The 18,198-nt window shown below is 46.0% G+C and overlaps 1 protein-coding gene across 3 annotated transcripts in view; it reads right to left on the reverse strand.

Moving 5' to 3' along the window:
* The window catches only part of LOC139656985 (protein eva-1 homolog A-like), a 50,311-nt gene that overhangs the window by 4,953 nt on the left and 27,160 nt on the right, over positions 1 to 18,198 (reverse strand). For 2 of the 3 annotated variants that reach the window (XM_071534663.1, XM_071534665.1), the window contains one exon: positions 1,341 to 1,478. In XM_071534663.1, coding sequence (XP_071390764.1) covers positions 1,341 to 1,478 — 138 coding nt within the window. The remainder of the gene's footprint in view (positions 1 to 1,340; positions 1,479 to 18,198) is intronic. The other variant, XM_071534664.1, reaches the window with a different exon arrangement.

Consider the following 18,198-nt stretch of genomic DNA (forward strand, 5'->3'; position numbering starts at 1 on the left):
GCACGTATGTTCGTATCTCCATGTTTGATTTTCTTTGTCAGTGTGTGTAAGCATGCTCTGGTGATCTGTCTCACACACACACACACACACACACACGGGTGACCTCTAATTGCAGAAGCTCGGAGGTGTGTCAGACTCTCTTTATCTGATAAATGCAGTTTAGACTGGAACTGTTCACTGAGGAGGTAAGTGTTTCCACCTGGACCCGCTGCTGCTGCGCACACATCAGCTAGCGTTCAGGTTCAACCAATAGACCGCAACCCCTCTTGCTAGCACGTACGAAGATAGACAGACGGATCACTGATGGAAAGAGCTGAGGAGGGTGGAAAATACTGAGTATACAAAATATTAATAATAGCTGCTGTTTCCATGGAATAATCTGACAAGGTAAACCCAGGTGAAAGCTATCATCTCTTATTGATTTCAGCCATTACATCTACTTAAGTTATTATCCATGACATTTTCATATGAACACACTGTTTGATTGGCAAGTGAATAAAAGGAAGGTGATCCTGATGTTTTGTATCCTCAGTGAGAGATCCGATTATTTTTCTCCTCTCATCCCTTTGTCCAGATGAAAACAGAGAAAGGGTAATGAGTCGGATCGGACAAGAGGATCAGGACAGACGTATTTACAGTAAATGTCAAAACAGCATGTTCCCCCTTATCGCTGCGTCTGAGATGGAAACGGGTTTTTCCAGACCAGCGTTTGAAGCCGGCGCGCGGAAGTGAAGCCCGTTCATGCGTTCGGGACTGTCAGCACCGCGGCGCACATCTCTCCTCCTCTCCCTCTCCTTTTCCCTCATTCATTCAGTCTATCCTCCCAATCAGCAGAGTGCCGGTGGCTGAGCAGAGTAATTAGCGTCCTGGACCCGGGCCACCGTCCCTCATGAATAATGCTTTGTTTGGTTTCCTTCCTCGCCGGCATCCTCCTCTTTTACACTCTTTCATTCCATTGTTCTTGCCCTCTCTTCTCTCCCTCTTTCTCTCTCTGGGAACCTGACATTATGAAAGACTGATTTAGACCTCGGGAGCATATAAATGCAATTATTGGTTCCTGGAAAACGGCATATTTTTAAGAGCAGTGATCGTAAAAATGGTCCGAACCAATGGCTCAGCGAGGATACACATGGAAACAGTTGAACCCAGCTGACTTCAAATGTATATATATATATTTGTGCCCCGACTCCAGACCTGAATTACCATTCCTCTTGACGCCTGGGAGGCCTTGGGACTGCTTAGCGTTAACTGCTCTCCATGGGAGGCTGTGTGTGTGTGTGTGTGTGTGTGTGTGCATGAACTCGAGCTTACGTGCAATGTGTGTATGTGGTTTTGCTCACCTGGAACCGTGTCAGAGGTTTTGACTAAGGTCCCCTCTGGGGGGGCGCTGTCTCCCACCACGTTGGGGTCATGGGCGCTGGGCGGCGGGGGGTACACCGGGGGTCTGGGGCCTGGCTCCTGGAGCAGCTTCTTTGGAACTTCAAAGGGACGGACAGATGTACAACAGAGGAGAGAAGGTTGGGGAAGGAGAGAGGGAATCAAGGAGAAGACAGACAGAAATGGAGAACGATTAGATGAGGTGCAATCTGGGAAGGAGAGCTTGTTATCCAGCAGGTGAAAGTTAGGTTCTTCTAATTTAAGAAGTAGAAGAAGAACTGCCCTATACCCAGCTGCCCTTCCACTGACAGAATGTAAACATAGAAGAGACAGCCGACATTTTCCACAGTATTATCTTGAAAGTCTCCAATTTACATTCAGTTCAAAGTTCTACACCGCTGCAGTGCTTTTCAGAGTACCGTTTTTTTCCCTTTAAGATTATGAAGTCCATCTGAGTGTCTCCCTGGTTCAATTTTGACTTGTCAAAGCAACTGAGTCAGTTGAGAGGAAGCTGGCTCCTCTTCTCAAGCAACCAAATGTTGCTTTGAGTCAAATGTGTAAATCTCTTGTGCGTTTCCTTTGGCCTTTAGTAGGAAAGTGAAACTACTTTAACTCAAACACATCAGGGAGAGTGAAGACACGGTGTCACGGCCGTGATTCACACACTCCTCCTGACCTTTGCGCCGCGATTCCCGAAAGTTATGCCGCTCTCCTCTCACCCCGCCGCATCCCCCAACCTCACAGTGTCCTGTGAGTCAGAGAGTCTGCACTCTTCCCCCCAGACACGAACCCACAATGCATCGGCCTATACATTCCTGCCCTCTCACATGTGGTTTTGGAAGCCCGGCCGCACTCCGGTCACTGTGCCATGTCAGATCAGTGGTGATTTACAGCTCAGCAGACCGCTGTCTGTCCATCTGTCTGTCTGTCTGTCTCTCCATCTGTCTCTCTGTCCATCTGTCTCTCTGTCTGTTTTACCTTTCTTCCATTTCCATTGCTCTGGACAAAAGCAACAGGCAACGAAAAAAAAATGAAACAAAGCAAAACAAAAAAAAAACAGCTGCCTGGTTTTGCTGACATCAGCAGTACTAATGTGATTTGGGATAAAAATGGGCCATTTGTTTAAAACCCTCGATGAATAAACACACTGACCAAGTTTCCTGAGATGTATTTCGGCAGTTCTCCAAGAGCCAATCAAAGTATACAGCCCCATAACACAGCCCCCTGCTACTTATATACTGACTATAGAACTTTATACACACATTTTTTTCTTCAAGTGCTGTACAGGCATTTAGCATAATTTAACATTAGCACAGATTTGAAGATCTTGATCTAAAAGACCTAGCGTTGCAATGGCAGACAAGCACTACTACCACATAGTATATTGTCTTGTATTGGTCGGATTTTTATGTTTCAGTGGACTGAACAGAGCTGTGCAGACTAATGAAGCTGTGAGAGGACACATTTTCAATCCTAACTTCACACTGTGGAAAAGCTGAGCGCCAGACAACAAAGCTGGTTTACTGAAACTCTGATCTCCATTGAATCTGAAGTTCCAGCTTTTGCTTTTCCGCTTGCCACGAGCAAAAGGGCAGAAGGCTGGTGCCAGACGCGGGCCAAACAGAGGCTATGAGTGATTTCTAGTCTTTGTTTCAGTCTGCGTGGATGTGTAGGAGGTTACTGCGGTAGAAGAATCCATACGGTGTCATGGAAGCTGCCAGCCACAGAAAACTATACATCTCTGACTTTTAAATACCTTCCTGCAATTGGCTAGACTCGTCCTACGTGGCAAACCGCACCAATCTGTCAACTAAATAGGCTAAAACAAACCATAAAAAGCATTTGAAAGCCTATTTGACCCGGGTCTGGTTGGCACACGCTAAACAAACAGAGCGACCCATATGCGGAGGTGGAGGAAGGAGAGAGGGAAAATGGAGAAATGTGATTGGGCCTGGCAGTTCCCCCTGTCCCTCCTCATCAGCCTGACACACTAATCACGGGTCTTATAACCCCCCCCCCCCCCCTCCCGCCCCCGCGCTGCCACCATCCCCACGCCCCGCCCTGATTACAGCCCTCTGATTGGCCCTAATTGGCTGCACATGTGGCCCAGGGTCACAGCTGGGAGACGCCACGATGTGACACACACACACACACACACACACACACTCACTCTCTCACACACACATTCTTACGCAGGCGTAGGACTGCACATATACTTGAGATACACCCATATGTACAGCGGTGCATGCACACACACCCGCACCAGATGCATGCACATGCACCAGACACATATGGATGCATGCCCTCGCATATGTGCATAGATGTACAGGCACACACACACACACACACACACACACACACACACTTGCACCCCTTTCAAATGTGACAGAGAATGTTTATTGTCATTAGGCTCCACACATTCCTCCACACACTTTGTTAAACATCAGAGCATCCATCCATCCAAACAGCCATTTCAACTTTTCCCATGTTTTTCCCCTGAGCTTGCTATAGTTGGACCCAGCATGAGCCTGTACAGTATACAGTAATGACTGTCGCTTGTCTAAAAATAATTGTCAAAAAGCTAAAAACCTCTCGGAGCGCACGCCCGCAAACCACACTTAACGAAGGAGCCAAGTAGTAAAAACCCAACCGGGCGAAAGAGAGAAAGAGGAGTGCGAGGGAGAGAAACCGAGCGCATAAATCACACTCTGCAGCCAGCGTTATAATGACACGGTCGCGTAAACGCCGGGGCAAACGAGTCCCCCTCAATTCTTATTATAACTCGGCGGGGCGGGATGCGCGCCAGGCCCCGTACCCCTCGCTCAGCGGCGAGAGCCCCGGACCGCCGCGGGGAGCGCAGATACCAGGCGGGAAAGAGAGAGCAGAGTGCCCGTAACAATAGAGCGTGTTTACACTGGCAGAGCCCTGCTTTGTTTTCACTGGACTCTGGAGGACAGTGTGTGTGTGTGTGTGTGTGTGTGTGTGTTTGTGGGCCATGTGCTGACCAACGCAGAACAGAGTTGGGACAAAGCCCTGGAAGTCAGAGGGGGATATGATGAAATATTAAACCGCGCTAAATCTCCTCTATATTATGGACCAGATCAGACCCGGGCCAGTAATTACTTGAAAATACTTTTAATGGTTTGTTTAAGTATAAGATGTTGGGAACGGAATAATTTGGGGATCGTTTTAGACCGCTCTTTAATGCCTGGTCTGCTTTAACCTTTTGAGCTTTTTGAATTTCCAGTCCCTAACATAAGATTATAGGACATATTCACCACATAGGACTACACAATAAGAGCCTGAAAGCACAGGAAAGTACTTGAAAGTCCATTTACTCTTCTTTTCTGTGTTTTGACAACTGACCCAGGTCTGCATGAGATGTGCTGTATATAAATGAGACTGGGGATGAAGAGGGAGAGTGCGTCTCTGGATGAGAAACTGTGAGACAGAGAATGAAGAACAGACAGTTATGAGAGCAGAAACAGAGATGGGATTAAGTCGCAGCTGCAGCAAGATATGAAGAGTTTGGATCCAAAATCAGATATGCACCACTTGAAAAAACTCACAGCCACAAAATGATGAACAGCACAAAATTAAAATAAGTTATGTAGCAGATATAACTTAAGTCCTTGGTTGACAAAATCATAACACTTTGATAGGACTCTCCTCATTTTAGAGATACTGAACTTTGGGTAATGATTTTTTCCAAAAGGGATATATAGCATTATGGAACAGAACCTTTCATATGGTGTAAGTGCATTGAAACACATTGGTGTGTGTGTGTGTGTGTGTGTGTGTGTGTGTGTGTGTGTGTGTGTGTGTGTGTGTGTGTGTGTGTGTGTGTGTGTATGTGTGTGTGTGTAAGGAGTCTGAGCAACAGCGTCTGGTTTCAATCAGCCTGCAGCCAGTGCCTACTTAATCTACACATTAAAGTGCTGTCTAAAGCCCAGTGCTTACTTGACACACACACACACACACACACACACACAGCCTCCAAAACTATTGATGTTTATGAACACACTTAGGCTCACAAAATGTATTGAATGCTGTTTCAGCCTTTCCTCCACTTCCCACGCAGATGTGCATGCACACACACCCACACTCCCATCCATGCACACCCCCACACCCACACCCACACACACACACACACACACACACATACAACCATTTTTCACTTAGCTAATGGCATTCCTGGAGCACAACATAGGCAAGGTGAATAGGGCAGGAGCTGAAGGTGTTGAGATTGCATTCCTCCTCTCCCTTCTCCTTTTCTGTCCAACCCCCACTGCCACACTCTAACAGTATCCAGCTGACAGCACTTGATTGGGCCTGCACGTGTGTGTGTGTGTGTGTGTGTGCACGTGCACGTTTGGCGTGTTAGTATTAGACAGATAGATAGGTAGATGTTTAGATGAAGGTGGCAGAGTATAAGGATGTGTGAGAATTTATGGGTGTGTGTGTGTGTGTGTGTGTGTGTGAGGCTTAGGGGGCTGCAAACCTCCCTGACCTTAGCCAAGCTGAGGCATTAGCGTCATGTTTATCTTCCCCCAGCCGAGTGCCCCCCCCCCCACCTATCATAGAACTCACGCTGCGAAAATGAATGCGAGAGTGTGTGTGTGTGTGTGTGTATGGGAGTGCACGTCCAAATGCACGCGTGCTTGCATGACTGAGAGTATGTGTGTCAGAGGGCATGATTAACACACTCATTCTTGACTTGTGTATACAAAGTCGACCAGGTTTTAGGTCTGGTAATGTGAGCTCTACCGAGGGACTGGCGGTCTGAGCTGAGGGCTTTTCCTGGTTCTGGTCCATTTTTATAGGAGAGTGGGAAATCCAACCTACTCAACTATTTTATTAGATTCTGTTGTGTGTGGGTGTGTGTGTGTGTCCGGAGTGGGTAGAGAGTTGCAACATATACTGGGTTGGTGGTAGAAAAGCAGACATCCAAAGGGCGCCGGTTTGAATCCCTGGACCAACATCTACCATCAAAGAGTCCTTCAGCAAGACACTTAACTGGTGTGAAAGTTTGAAGCAGGCATTGGTCAGAAAACCTCTCCCAGGCAAATAAAGGTTAAAAAATAAAGTTATGTGAACTGAGCCACCAGGATGCCTCCAATCCTCCACATCCTTTTTTGGTGCTGGAAAAGTTTTGGCTTTGTCTTTTGGCTCTGATGCTGGGAGGTTAAATCAAGTCAGAGGTCTCAGAAGCTACTTAACCAGTCAGAGTGGATTGTATAGAGAAACACTTGACCGGCAGGAACTTAGAGTGATGCTATGGTGTGTGTGCCGGACAGAAATGAATAAGCATACGTTCATACAGGACATACATTAAGATTAATATGCAGGTACATATTATGTCCATGCAAACCAAGATGCAGCACAGCCTGAAAGCATCCCAACTCGGGGTAACGAAGGCTGGGGGAGCATTCCAGGATGGAGAGAGTGGAACAGCCCAACCCCCCCATCCTGTCTCACTGTGCCCCCTGCCCTAGATTCAATTGCAAAGCGTCGTATTTTTTCCATTTACTTTAATGGATAACACACATCCCTCTAGGAGCCTGGTGTGACACGCTCACACACACAAACATGCACAGACACACCGCGGCACGGTGCTCTGACCAGAGTCACTCTTACCTCACTACAACCATCAGTCACACTCCAAAATCCCGGCTGTTTTGGCCATTTGAACACTCCTCGAGCACACACACACACACACACACACACACAGCTGGTATCATGAAGACAGATGCAGACACAGAAATAGCTGCTCTGTTGACAGTGTGGGGTCATAATAATTGGTGAGAAAATGGCTCAGCTGTAGACTCTCCCTCCCCTTAGACCCCACACAGAGGCACATGCTAGAATCCCCCTGATGTCTTCAACAGCGATAACAATCACAACCTCACTCCCAGTCTGAACAAGCCTATAGTATAGATGCACACAAAGAGACAGCACTAAGCAGGAAAAATAGCGGGGTACACACCCATTAATTAATCAAACCTCGACATCTATTGGTGTTTTCACTGGCCTGTCATGTCACCGGTCACGTCAATTTTTAGATATTTGGCTGTCTCCATTGTGAAGAGACTCTGTTATGGTAAGAATTAATACCATAATGTTAACTTGCAAAAATGGGACTTGCAGTATCACCAGTCAGATAAATGTACCTCACAACCACCCAGTCCTAGACCCAGTAAAACTGAGTATTATTTTTCAAAGCCTAGACAAGACTATCCACAGCTACACATGACCTTTGACCCCGAGAGGTTGGAGGGAACCTAACCAAACACGGCCCTGGAAGGCTCTCTATGTTTGTAATTCCATGTCTTTATTAGCTGGACGTGGGAGAGGCGGGTCCGGCGTCTAAAGTCAGCACGGCCTCGTCATTATCTGATGTTCCACTGGGTCAACAAGGATGCGACCAACGCTGAGTCATCAAACCACGCCGCGCGCCTGAGCACACACTCCCTCGCATCGGGATTATGAGGTAATGGGACGCCGCAGAGTTTGGACTGGGTCGGAGCTGCTGAGGTCGTCAAACAGCGCGGATCGGGAAAGACGAAGGGTATCTTGTGAAAACAGTCAAAGACAGAGAATGTCATTTGTTGTCACTGACAGAGAATAGACAGAGTGTGGACTCGTCTAGACGCATTCAAACAGAAATAAAGACGACAGCGCTCAGCAGGCATGTGTCAACATGTGTCACGCAGGATCTAAACAATGGCGCTATCTTTAGCAGAAGCCAACAACTGCTCATACATGGCAGTTAATAAAATCAACACTAGCCAACACACTGAAATCTACTGGGACCTGAAGTATGTATTAAGTAATGGTGAAAGACAAACTCCCTAACAGTAGCTCACTGTTCTCTTGCCTCCCGATACGACATTCTCTTCACCTTTTCTATGCAACGTATAAACAGTCATCTTTTAATATGTCACAATGACACAGGTTGTAATGAATGTCGGCCGTCCACATTCTCTCTTTCTCTCTCTCTGTTGTTCTTGATCTCTTGCATGGGGTGAGTCAGGAATACATCAACCGCCTCATCTCGAAACTTTCGGGTGCCAATCAGCAGTGACAGACAAAGCCCCGCAGTGACACTCAGACAGAGCGAGGTCCGTTCCCATTTATGGAATGAAGCGTAGCCCTGATTTAATCGTACAGGTTTCCCCGCAGACTGTCTCTGCAGATAGCAGCACGCGTGAATAAACATGTCTGCATCGTCACAGGTTCACCGGGGTCGGCTCCTCCGCTGCTGAATGGGGTTCTGAGAAAATGAAACCTGGATTAACACAACCAGGATCGAGAATAGTGGGGACAAGGATAGTAACAGCATAGATTGTAATGTTTCCGTATGTCACTGAAGTTCTCTGTTTTGTCCATGCGAGTGTCCTGATTGTTCTTTATATCAATAATGTGATATTTTATTGATCCTTGTAAGGAAATGCTCTTTTTCCCCTCAACAAGGAGGTCAAAGGTCAGGGTCAGATATAGCACAAATCTGTGAGTTCATTGAGTTTAACATAGGTTTAAAGTGCTGAGGTTTTGAAGGGTGAGCCAACTATATCGAATGCACAATAAGCACTATTGTGAGCCGAGACAGGAAGTATGACTATGGAGCATAAGGTTAGTTAAGATGCTGCTACAGTCTGACCTCAGAGTCACATGCAGTGCTTCGGATCCTCTCAATAACAGATTGGCTTATCAGCAAACAGCAGAAATGACTAGATTAGATTACATGCCATTGTCCTAAATGAGGGAGGATATACGCATAGCAAAATGACACAGGACACAGTTAAGTGCGTATGTGCGTGTGTATCCAGTGTGTTTATTTTATTATACACCCTGCTCTGTCATTCTGAGGCCATCAGACAAGCCGTGTATCTTCACTGAGAGTCAATCGCAGGGCAACCAGCGGTATTCACACTCAGTAATACCTCACCTACACAGAGGATTACTTAAGCGTCTATATCATCACGCTCAAACATTGCGTTGCGTGTGCGGGGGTTAGTGTGTGTGTGCACATGTGTAGGAGAGAGGAGGCATGTTCTTTCTCTCTTCTCCACGTGTTGACAGAGCCGCCGGGCCGTATTAGCGGTCGGGCCCAGCCAGAGATAATGACGGTGAGGTCTGGGTCGGCCTGAGTCTGTCATCGGTCCTAACTTATCGCCACACACACACACACACACACACACACACACACACACACACACACACACACACTCACACACACAGACGCAGTCCTGCCACTACAACACTGGATCAAACCTTCTGTCCTATCGGAGCGGACTTCTGACAATACTCTACTACGGGCTATTATTAGAAGCAACTCCGAAAATAGACTTTGGTACGCGGGCGCTATCACGGCGCTACGCTGAGCAGCTGTTTGTGATCAGGAGAGAGGAGGAAGGGAGGCCAGATGAGAGAGGAAAAAGAGGGAAGAAGACATGGAAGACTGCGCTGGCGCGAACCTACATAAACATCATTTCCTTTCCCTTCTCCCCAAACGGCTTGGGTTTCTTGGCGCACGGGACGGGAGCACTGAACACAAATACTGATATGTTCCTACACACACACACACACACACACACACACACACACACACACACACACACACACACACAAGCGAACACACTTGCACATGCGCACATACACACACACTCCACATAAATAGCGTTGGACTCTTGGGGTCCATTCTAATGTTAGCTGAAGACATATTTCTACTTTTAGACACTCAATAGCAGAGTTAAGCGTTCCATGTGTGCATACACTGTATGTGCGGGTGCCGAAGCATTGGCATTTACATCCCCATTGAAGAGAATGTCTGGGTACAGCTGGTTAGCTCTGTTTGGATCGCTGTGTGTATTTCCAGTGGAGATCTATCTGTGTCTTGTCTTCTGTCCCCGTCAGCTCAGCTGCGGTCTTAAAACAGCACCCACCACAGAACACACAGATCTACAGTATGTCCTTAGGGTTAAAAGTGGAGAGAGACAGAGAGAGAGACAGAGGAGTGATAGAGGCAGAGGGTGCCAGAGACACTTTTACAAGACCCTTTAAAATAAACACCTGCTGCTGTGGCTGAGGCGCCCGGGGGACAGCAGAGGTCCTGCAGTCTGTAACCGCCGCTGTGATTAGATAATGAAACGGAGCAGGCAAAGTTACAGCATCGCCCAAAAGACAACTGTTCCCCGAGTCCTCGTGTCTCAATTACCGCCACAGTATCTCCACACACACACACACACACACACAATACACACACGGACTATACAATGGGAATCGACCCCTCGCCACAGCTGAGAATGTCTGTCTTCCCAATCCCCCGGTCCAGCCCGCAGTGTTTTCATTCCAGCTGTGCTGTAAATCTTTCCTCTATCAAACGGCCGCGGAGCCCCGCTGATGCTTCAGATGGAGGCGGTAGCGGGCCAACTTTGGCTTATAGAGCTGGAAACGCCATTTCATTTCTACTTGCAATGGCTGCGCGAGCACAACAGCCATCCATCTTTTTTTATGTTGCGTTGCCACCGGGGGAGGGGGGGGGGGGGGGGGGGGGTTTGGGGGCCAGTTTTGACGCAAGGCAGACGCACACCAGCACACGCCGACACACACAGGTCAACACTTGACACCCGAACTCACACACATTATGCAGAACACATATATTCTCCTGCTCCTTGCCTCCAAGGAGTAGGGGAGGGAGGGATGGAAAGAGAAGGAGAGGAAAGAGGAAGACAAATCAGTTATACAGTAATGTCCAAAAATGCTTTATTTATGATGTTGCTAGTCCATACATAGCATAACTACCTATTTAATGAGAAATCAATTGAAATGGAGAAAGATGGGAAGGCATGCAGAGAGAAATTCAGTATTAAAATGAATAATAATGGTTTATTAAGCTACAATGTGTTTATGAAGGCAGCTTCCAGTTTCAATACAGCATTCCCTGAGTCTTATAGTTATCAATGTTGCACTGCTCTATGGTATGGCGCCTCGAGGGGTGAAGGACATTCCAATGACAAGTGTGGAGTTGCAGGGAGCCTAAGAGGAGTGAAGACTAAAGGGATTCAAGAGGTAGAGGACCACCCATGAATTCATTAACATTGGCCTTTATAGGTCAACTATCGTATCAACACCAGCCTTGCACAGAGACATTTTACTGAGCAAATGAAAGAGCAGAAACCTCAAACTAAAAACAACACATTTAGCTGTCTGTAATATTTCTACAGATCTGCAGATCCTCAAAATGTCTTAAATTATATAATCCAAAATCAAAGCTTTAAAACATCTTAAATACAGTTAATTGCAGCCTTTCAAGTCTTTCAAGTCTTACAGTTGGAAAGGTCTTTGCTCAGTCAGTGTACTTTTTTCAAGTGAGAGATCAACCTAGTTATGCCTTTTTCTTTTTTTTTTTTTACTTTTCAGCTTTATTTCTGTTTGTGTTCAATTGTATTTTAACAGCTATAAAAAGGTCTTAACTAGTATTATATTTAACTTGATGAAATGTGCAGACACCCTATGCACCTGTATCTATGAGTATCATACTTAGAGCAGTACACTTAGTCTTCTGCAACATTTCTCTGCTAACATAGCTAGTGTTCTCTGGCTTTGACTGGAAGGGCTCAACATGAAAAAAGGGGAAGGCAGACATCATATAAGGAGACTCCCCATTGATACCAAAGTTAAAATTACATTTTCCGTCTCTCTTTCTGCTGAAGCTTTCACAACTTTTGCTGTTCTCCGACGATAAATGCAACACTTTTGTCTCGTCCTGTTGTTATTTGTGAGAAACAGCTGCATGACCATTAGAATACACTTGCTTTAAACTATTAGCTTTATATGTATTATCTGCTTTGGAGAGTTTTGCGTATTTGTGGTGCAGAAAAGTGCACGGCAACTCCTTGGCAGTTTCAAATGTGTACTGACAGCCTGTTACCAAGTGGTAATGCTGGCTTGTTAGCTATTGTTTTGTCTTTTGGACATCTCCGCTATGCCACATAAGTCACTTTTTGGGTTATGCATGTTTGTGCAGCTGTCTGAAAATGCAAACATAAAGAGTTTGTATTGTCAATGACAGCACTTGTATTATGTAATACGTTTCACTGAAACTCAAAATGAGTGATGAAAGACTGAGTCAGAAATGATGGAAAGTGGGCTTCTTAACATTACTGGCAATGGGGAGAACCTCTTCCCTTCCCCTCGCTTCTGGGTTGGTACTGTACTTCGTTTCCATCTATTCTAAGTCAAACTGGCATCGCTTACAGGAGAGTCCTGATGAGTGTTGGCGTGCACCAGCCAGCTAACAGCAGGGTATATGTATATCCAGATTTTGGCTTGCATGACCCCTCTAAAAGTAGTATCCCAAAATCTGTCTGTGGCTATGGCTAGCGGAGCTATGAAGGCCTGGATCCGCAGTGGCATCGCTAAACAAACACAACGTGGAGGTCTGGCTTCGCTTTGGCTGACGGACGTCATTATGCACATCGATTAAAAACAAACACACGGCGAGGGAGAGAGAGAGAGAGAGAGAGAGAGAGAGAGAGAGAGAGAGAGAGAGAGACGTCCAGCTTTTCAGTGTGGGCCTAGGGGTGGAAAATCCCCATCAGACAGAAAGAAAGAGACAGGGGAAGAGAGGGAGAAACAGTGAAAGAGACAGAGGGAGTACAGTAGCTACCTTTGGGTGATGGACAGGATAGTTTCATTTTGATGTTTGTTGAACCTGTTTAGTATTGTATGCTGCGTTAACTGAGCTGTCTGATGCCAACTCTCTACCTTCTGCCTTCAATAGTCTTTCGCTTTCTCCCTCTCTTTGTCTGTCATAGAGAAACAGTGAAAGAAGAGAGAGAGGGGATTATCCAGGCTCATCCAGCCGGCTCTATTACTGTTATTAGTGGAGAATAGCCAGGACTCTTCAGAGACCGCCCCCCCCGTCTCTCCCTCCCCAAGTCTAAACAGCCGTGCCCTAACATTGTCCAGATTGACAAAACAGCCACTATTACCACGTTATGCCTGATCAACAATTACAAGATTTAAGATATCTATTGCCTTCTGAGCAGCTGAGCACACAGGATTGCTTACTTGTTCAGTTCAGTCAGTTCTGAAAGACGCAGAGCATCATTTAACACTGCGCAGTAAACCGCTCCATAAAAAACACAGACTCAAGATAGCTGGGACAGAAAATAATAATGCGTTACCACATCACATCGACCGCTGAGCACACACTGAAATTTATATCCAGTATCTATGAATCTATGATAGGCAAGTCAGCAGTTCCCACACAGGGAGAAGCAGGTCTACTATGTCACATGAGAGCTCGTATGAACATAAATGACTACATGTATTAGCATTGAAGCTAATCACAACCCCCCCAGCCACAACACACACACACACACACACACACACACACACACACAAGCACCCTTCAAGAGTAGCAGGACCCAATCGGGCGCTGGTGTCACGTTGCAGACAGGAAACAGATGGCCTGCTGGGAGAAAGGAGAAAAAAAAGCATGCCAAAGAAGGCCAGAGAGAATGCCTCCCTCCCTCGCTCCCTCCCTCCCTCGTTCCCTCCATCATCCCTTCATCCATGGTTGGAGGGAAGAGGAAGAGGGAGGCCGTGGTGGTGTTTGGAGGCTGGATCAGCAGGCGCTGGCTGGAGATCAGAGTGATGGCGTTCTCTGTGAGATCTCCAAATAACAGCCCCGGCAAGGCTCGACTGTGCGGGGCCGGGCTGGGATGCTATTTAAGACGTAGGACACATCCCAAGGGGGCGAGAATACAATTCAGGAAAGGATATTGCTGTCGTGTGCTGCATTTAACATGACCTCCATACATTTACAGCACAGTATGGGAGAGAGAATAGGTGATCTGGCTCATTCTGTACAGTCCCATGGTGCATTCCTGGGGATGATATGTAGTTTATTCTAAATACAAGGATGAGAGAGGATGGTGGTACTTCATCGTTAAAGTTACATTTCCACAATAATGCAATGTTTAATTCCTTTTATTTATTAGATACTGCTCAATAAAGAACAGATGGAGAAAATGATTTGTAGAAAAGTGAAGTGATATGGAGAAGTGTCTCACTTCTTCTGTTTGACCTGAATTTTCCTTATGATGATGAAAACGTTGCATGGAACATTGTCGCTTATTAGAATACAGTGGTACCTGAATACCACCAGACACAGCCAGAAAATGACCTAAAAACCCCACTTCCACAATACATCCTATGACCTTTTCCCTGGAAAATAAGCCTCACCCGTCAGCTGTTGATGACAGATAACCTTTGACCCTGGAAACAGTAATCACAGGTCAATAGTGTCTTGAGTAAGGCCGCCCTCCGCAGAGAGCCTAACTGACCCGGGCTGTTTGTGGAAGTGATCCATCACATGTTTACATCGGCTCCGTGTCACCGAGTGTCCGAACTCAGATCCTTATCACGGCTAAAACTGTCATGCCAGGACCATGTGAGCGCTGATGTCCCAGCAGTCTCTGCAACTTTGCTCTGAGGGACTCTCAAACATTCCAGGAGTAATCAATTACTTTAGTCGATGCTGCATCTTTGGAAGTTGGTCTTTGATCACATGATGCAACTAATCTCCAGGTGGATGGGTTCATCACAAGGTCTGCTGATCAAGTCAATATAGGAATGCTTAATCTGGAGTACTTGTTGATGCAATATGTGTGTCATAGTATCACTCACTTTAACCAGCCATTTTTTTTTTATAGACTATAAACTAAATGCAATCTTTCCATTGCTAATGTCAACAGAATACAGAATAGATACAGATAATTTTAGCATCATCAAATAATATTGTATTAGTACTCAGTTCTAGGTAACTATGGCTCTCACCAATACCAAATATGAGTACTTCAGCCTAGTTTCAAGCCAATATATAGACAATTCACCCCTGCAAGTTTGGAGTTGTCCATAGCTGACCATTTTATTATTTTACCCTTTTATTGATTGTTCACATTTACAGCACAGCAGGTGTCCCTCCTTCACCCAGCAGACATCTTAATGCAGACCTGTGAAGCCAACTTAACATCTGTAACTTGCCATTTAATGCTTCATTCGAAAACCCCGGGCTGTAAAATCGACGTCGGCATCATTAAGCGCGTCTGTCTGCTAATTTCTGAAAAACCTGAAATATGGTAGCGATAAAACTACTAAGGCAACGCAACCCAAAACACATGTTTACTGTACGTAGAAAAACCTACTGAAAGTGTCCCGACGTAAAACATATGTTTAGACAGAAGCCTCCTCTCGCAGCAACACACCGACTTTGATTGAGACTTTGAGTCTTAATTAAATTCGCACCCTGTAATCCCGCCGCCTAACATTTCAACCTTTATTGAAAGTCTCGGTGGATTGTTGTGGAGTGTTTGGGCTTCTGCGAGTCTCCAGACTTCTAATAAGGAGTCAAACAAACCAATGCATAAAAACTTGTTGATCTGAAAGGAGGCTGCGTCTCTCCTCTGTCTGTTACTATCTGCCTGTCTCTGTCTCTCTCTCTATTCATTTAATTCAATTCAAGTATGTTATTGGCATGTTTGCCAGAGTAGTACACTAAATTTTAAATTTCAAAACCAACAACAGTTCATACAAGCGAAGCATTTTGAGATGATTATTTGGTTTGAAAACATGTACTATACAAATCTCTCTCTCTCTCTCTCTCTCTCTCTCTGCCTATCTCTTCATCCCTCCCTGAGTCAACAATCCTCTCTTTCCCACTCTCCGACTAAACCTCCTCTAAATCTTCCTCTGCCTCCTTCTCCCCGTGCAGCACATGTTTCTGGGCTCGCAGCGCTCTCCGCTCCTCAGAACAAATTGAGTTTAATGGGGGTGAGGCGGGGTGAGCCGAGGGTGAGGACGGGGAGGCGAGGAGAAGGCTGTAAAAATACACCACATGCTCCTCCATGCCAGTCCCCATCAGGGGAACAGCAGCACTAAGGCTGTAACGCTCTGCCATCGCTGCCTACCCCAAAACCAACAGACATACACTGCTGCATGCAAACACACACAAAGGCAATCACTAAATGGCAAAAAATATCTATCTTAAGTCATTTAATCTAGAATTTAGTCTTGAAATCTTATTTTTCTTAAAACAAATGAACAAATCTGAGATAATTTCACATGGGTTTACAATGCAAATCCGCTTGTTCTGAGAATTTTCCTTGAAATCAGTCAAAATGAACTGGAACCAAGTGAAATTACCTCATGTTACTGCACCAGGACAATTTGGCCGCATCAAAAGTTGTCACAGAAAAGTACAGTATACGACACTGATTTTCAAACAGTCTAACCTTCTAGTATAAATTGTATTGTTCTGTGTGGCAGAACCCCACCCATCCGGAACTCCAAGCTGGTTAAAACACTGACAATCATTTGCAGATACCATTTGACCCAGGTCTGGTATTCACACACACAAACCTGACCGGACAGGCAAGTAAGCAAACATACACACCTTTAGTGACAAGAACACACACAAGCAGTATGCAGTTCAACACTGGTGGTTTTCTGCTCTACTCATGGTTCAGTGTTCTGGTCTAATTCACTCTACATTACTGTGAAGGTACGTCTAAGGCCAACCGATTCACACACATACGCACGCGCGCACACACACACACGCGCACACACACACACACACACACACACACACACACACACACACACACACACACACACACACACACACACACACACACACACACACACACACACACACACACACACACACACACACACAGAGACACACACACTGAGGTACAGTGTGCTTCACCCTGACCAGGGTGCCTTGGAGGCAAAATTAATTTTCCTGGGTGAGCAAGGCTTTGGAAAGGGCAAATAAAAAGGCAGAAAGCCTGCTGAATAAAGCCATTGAAGACTGACTCTGGCATGCTGTCCACATCTCCACATCTCCAGACCTGGGCATGGATATAGACACACACAGGCCCCTGGGTACATGTAGGGTACAGCCAACTCACTCATGATGCTACCAGTCTCTCTTTATGCCTGTTACCATTACAAAGTTATTGATTCTTACCATTTTACAGTCAGTTGACAGAACGTATGAAAAGTTAACATACACTAACAAAAATGCAAATACATACGTGTGTGTTTTCGATTCCTCAGGTGTGTATTTCTGTGTGTCTTCCTCTGTGTGTACCCCTCGACCCCACACAAACACACACACACACACACACACACACACACACACACACACACCCCCTCGCTGACCTTTTAAATCTAGCAGGATCCAGAGGGGCTTACCCCCACCACCTCGCTGGGAGATAAACGACTCCCCACAGCTATAGACGCTCCTCAAATCCCCATCCAGGACCGGTCCTGGTGCAATAACACAGACATCAGAAGGGCGAGAAAACACAGCTCCTCTAGGATAGGACAGCTCTGCTAAAACCTGGTCCATTAAAAAAAAAAAAGAAAAACTGGCCCAAGAGGAAAGGAAAAGCCTAAGTCCTTGTAGATGAACTATAAAGCGAACGCTCAACCTTTGGAAGCAGAACTGTCGAAATCCAAATATTGTCTGTAAAGTCAGCTTGTGAGCAGAGAATTGAGGTGTGGGTGGGGGTTTGTAGGTGTAATGATACCGTGTAAAACTGAGAATGGGGGTCCCGGGACGCTATGATAGGGGAGTAGAGTTGGTGGAACAGTGTAGGTAGGGGTAGAGTCATTGGGACACTGGAGACACCGGAGAGGGGGGGGTAAGCTATACGCAATGGTATGAGGTTATAAGGCTGTATAGGTACGACTGAGATGGGGGGGATACAGGGTGGGATATGGGGGAAGGGAGAATGGGGGGAG

The sequence above is a fragment of the Centroberyx affinis genome, unplaced genomic scaffold (genome assembly GCF_046629955.1).
Source record: "Centroberyx affinis isolate AG114_WGS23_722 - 3 ecotype Tasmania unplaced genomic scaffold, CSIRO-AGI_Caff_v1 ptg002597l_1, whole genome shotgun sequence".
NCBI classification, from domain to species: domain Eukaryota; kingdom Metazoa; phylum Chordata; class Actinopteri; order Beryciformes; family Berycidae; genus Centroberyx; species Centroberyx affinis.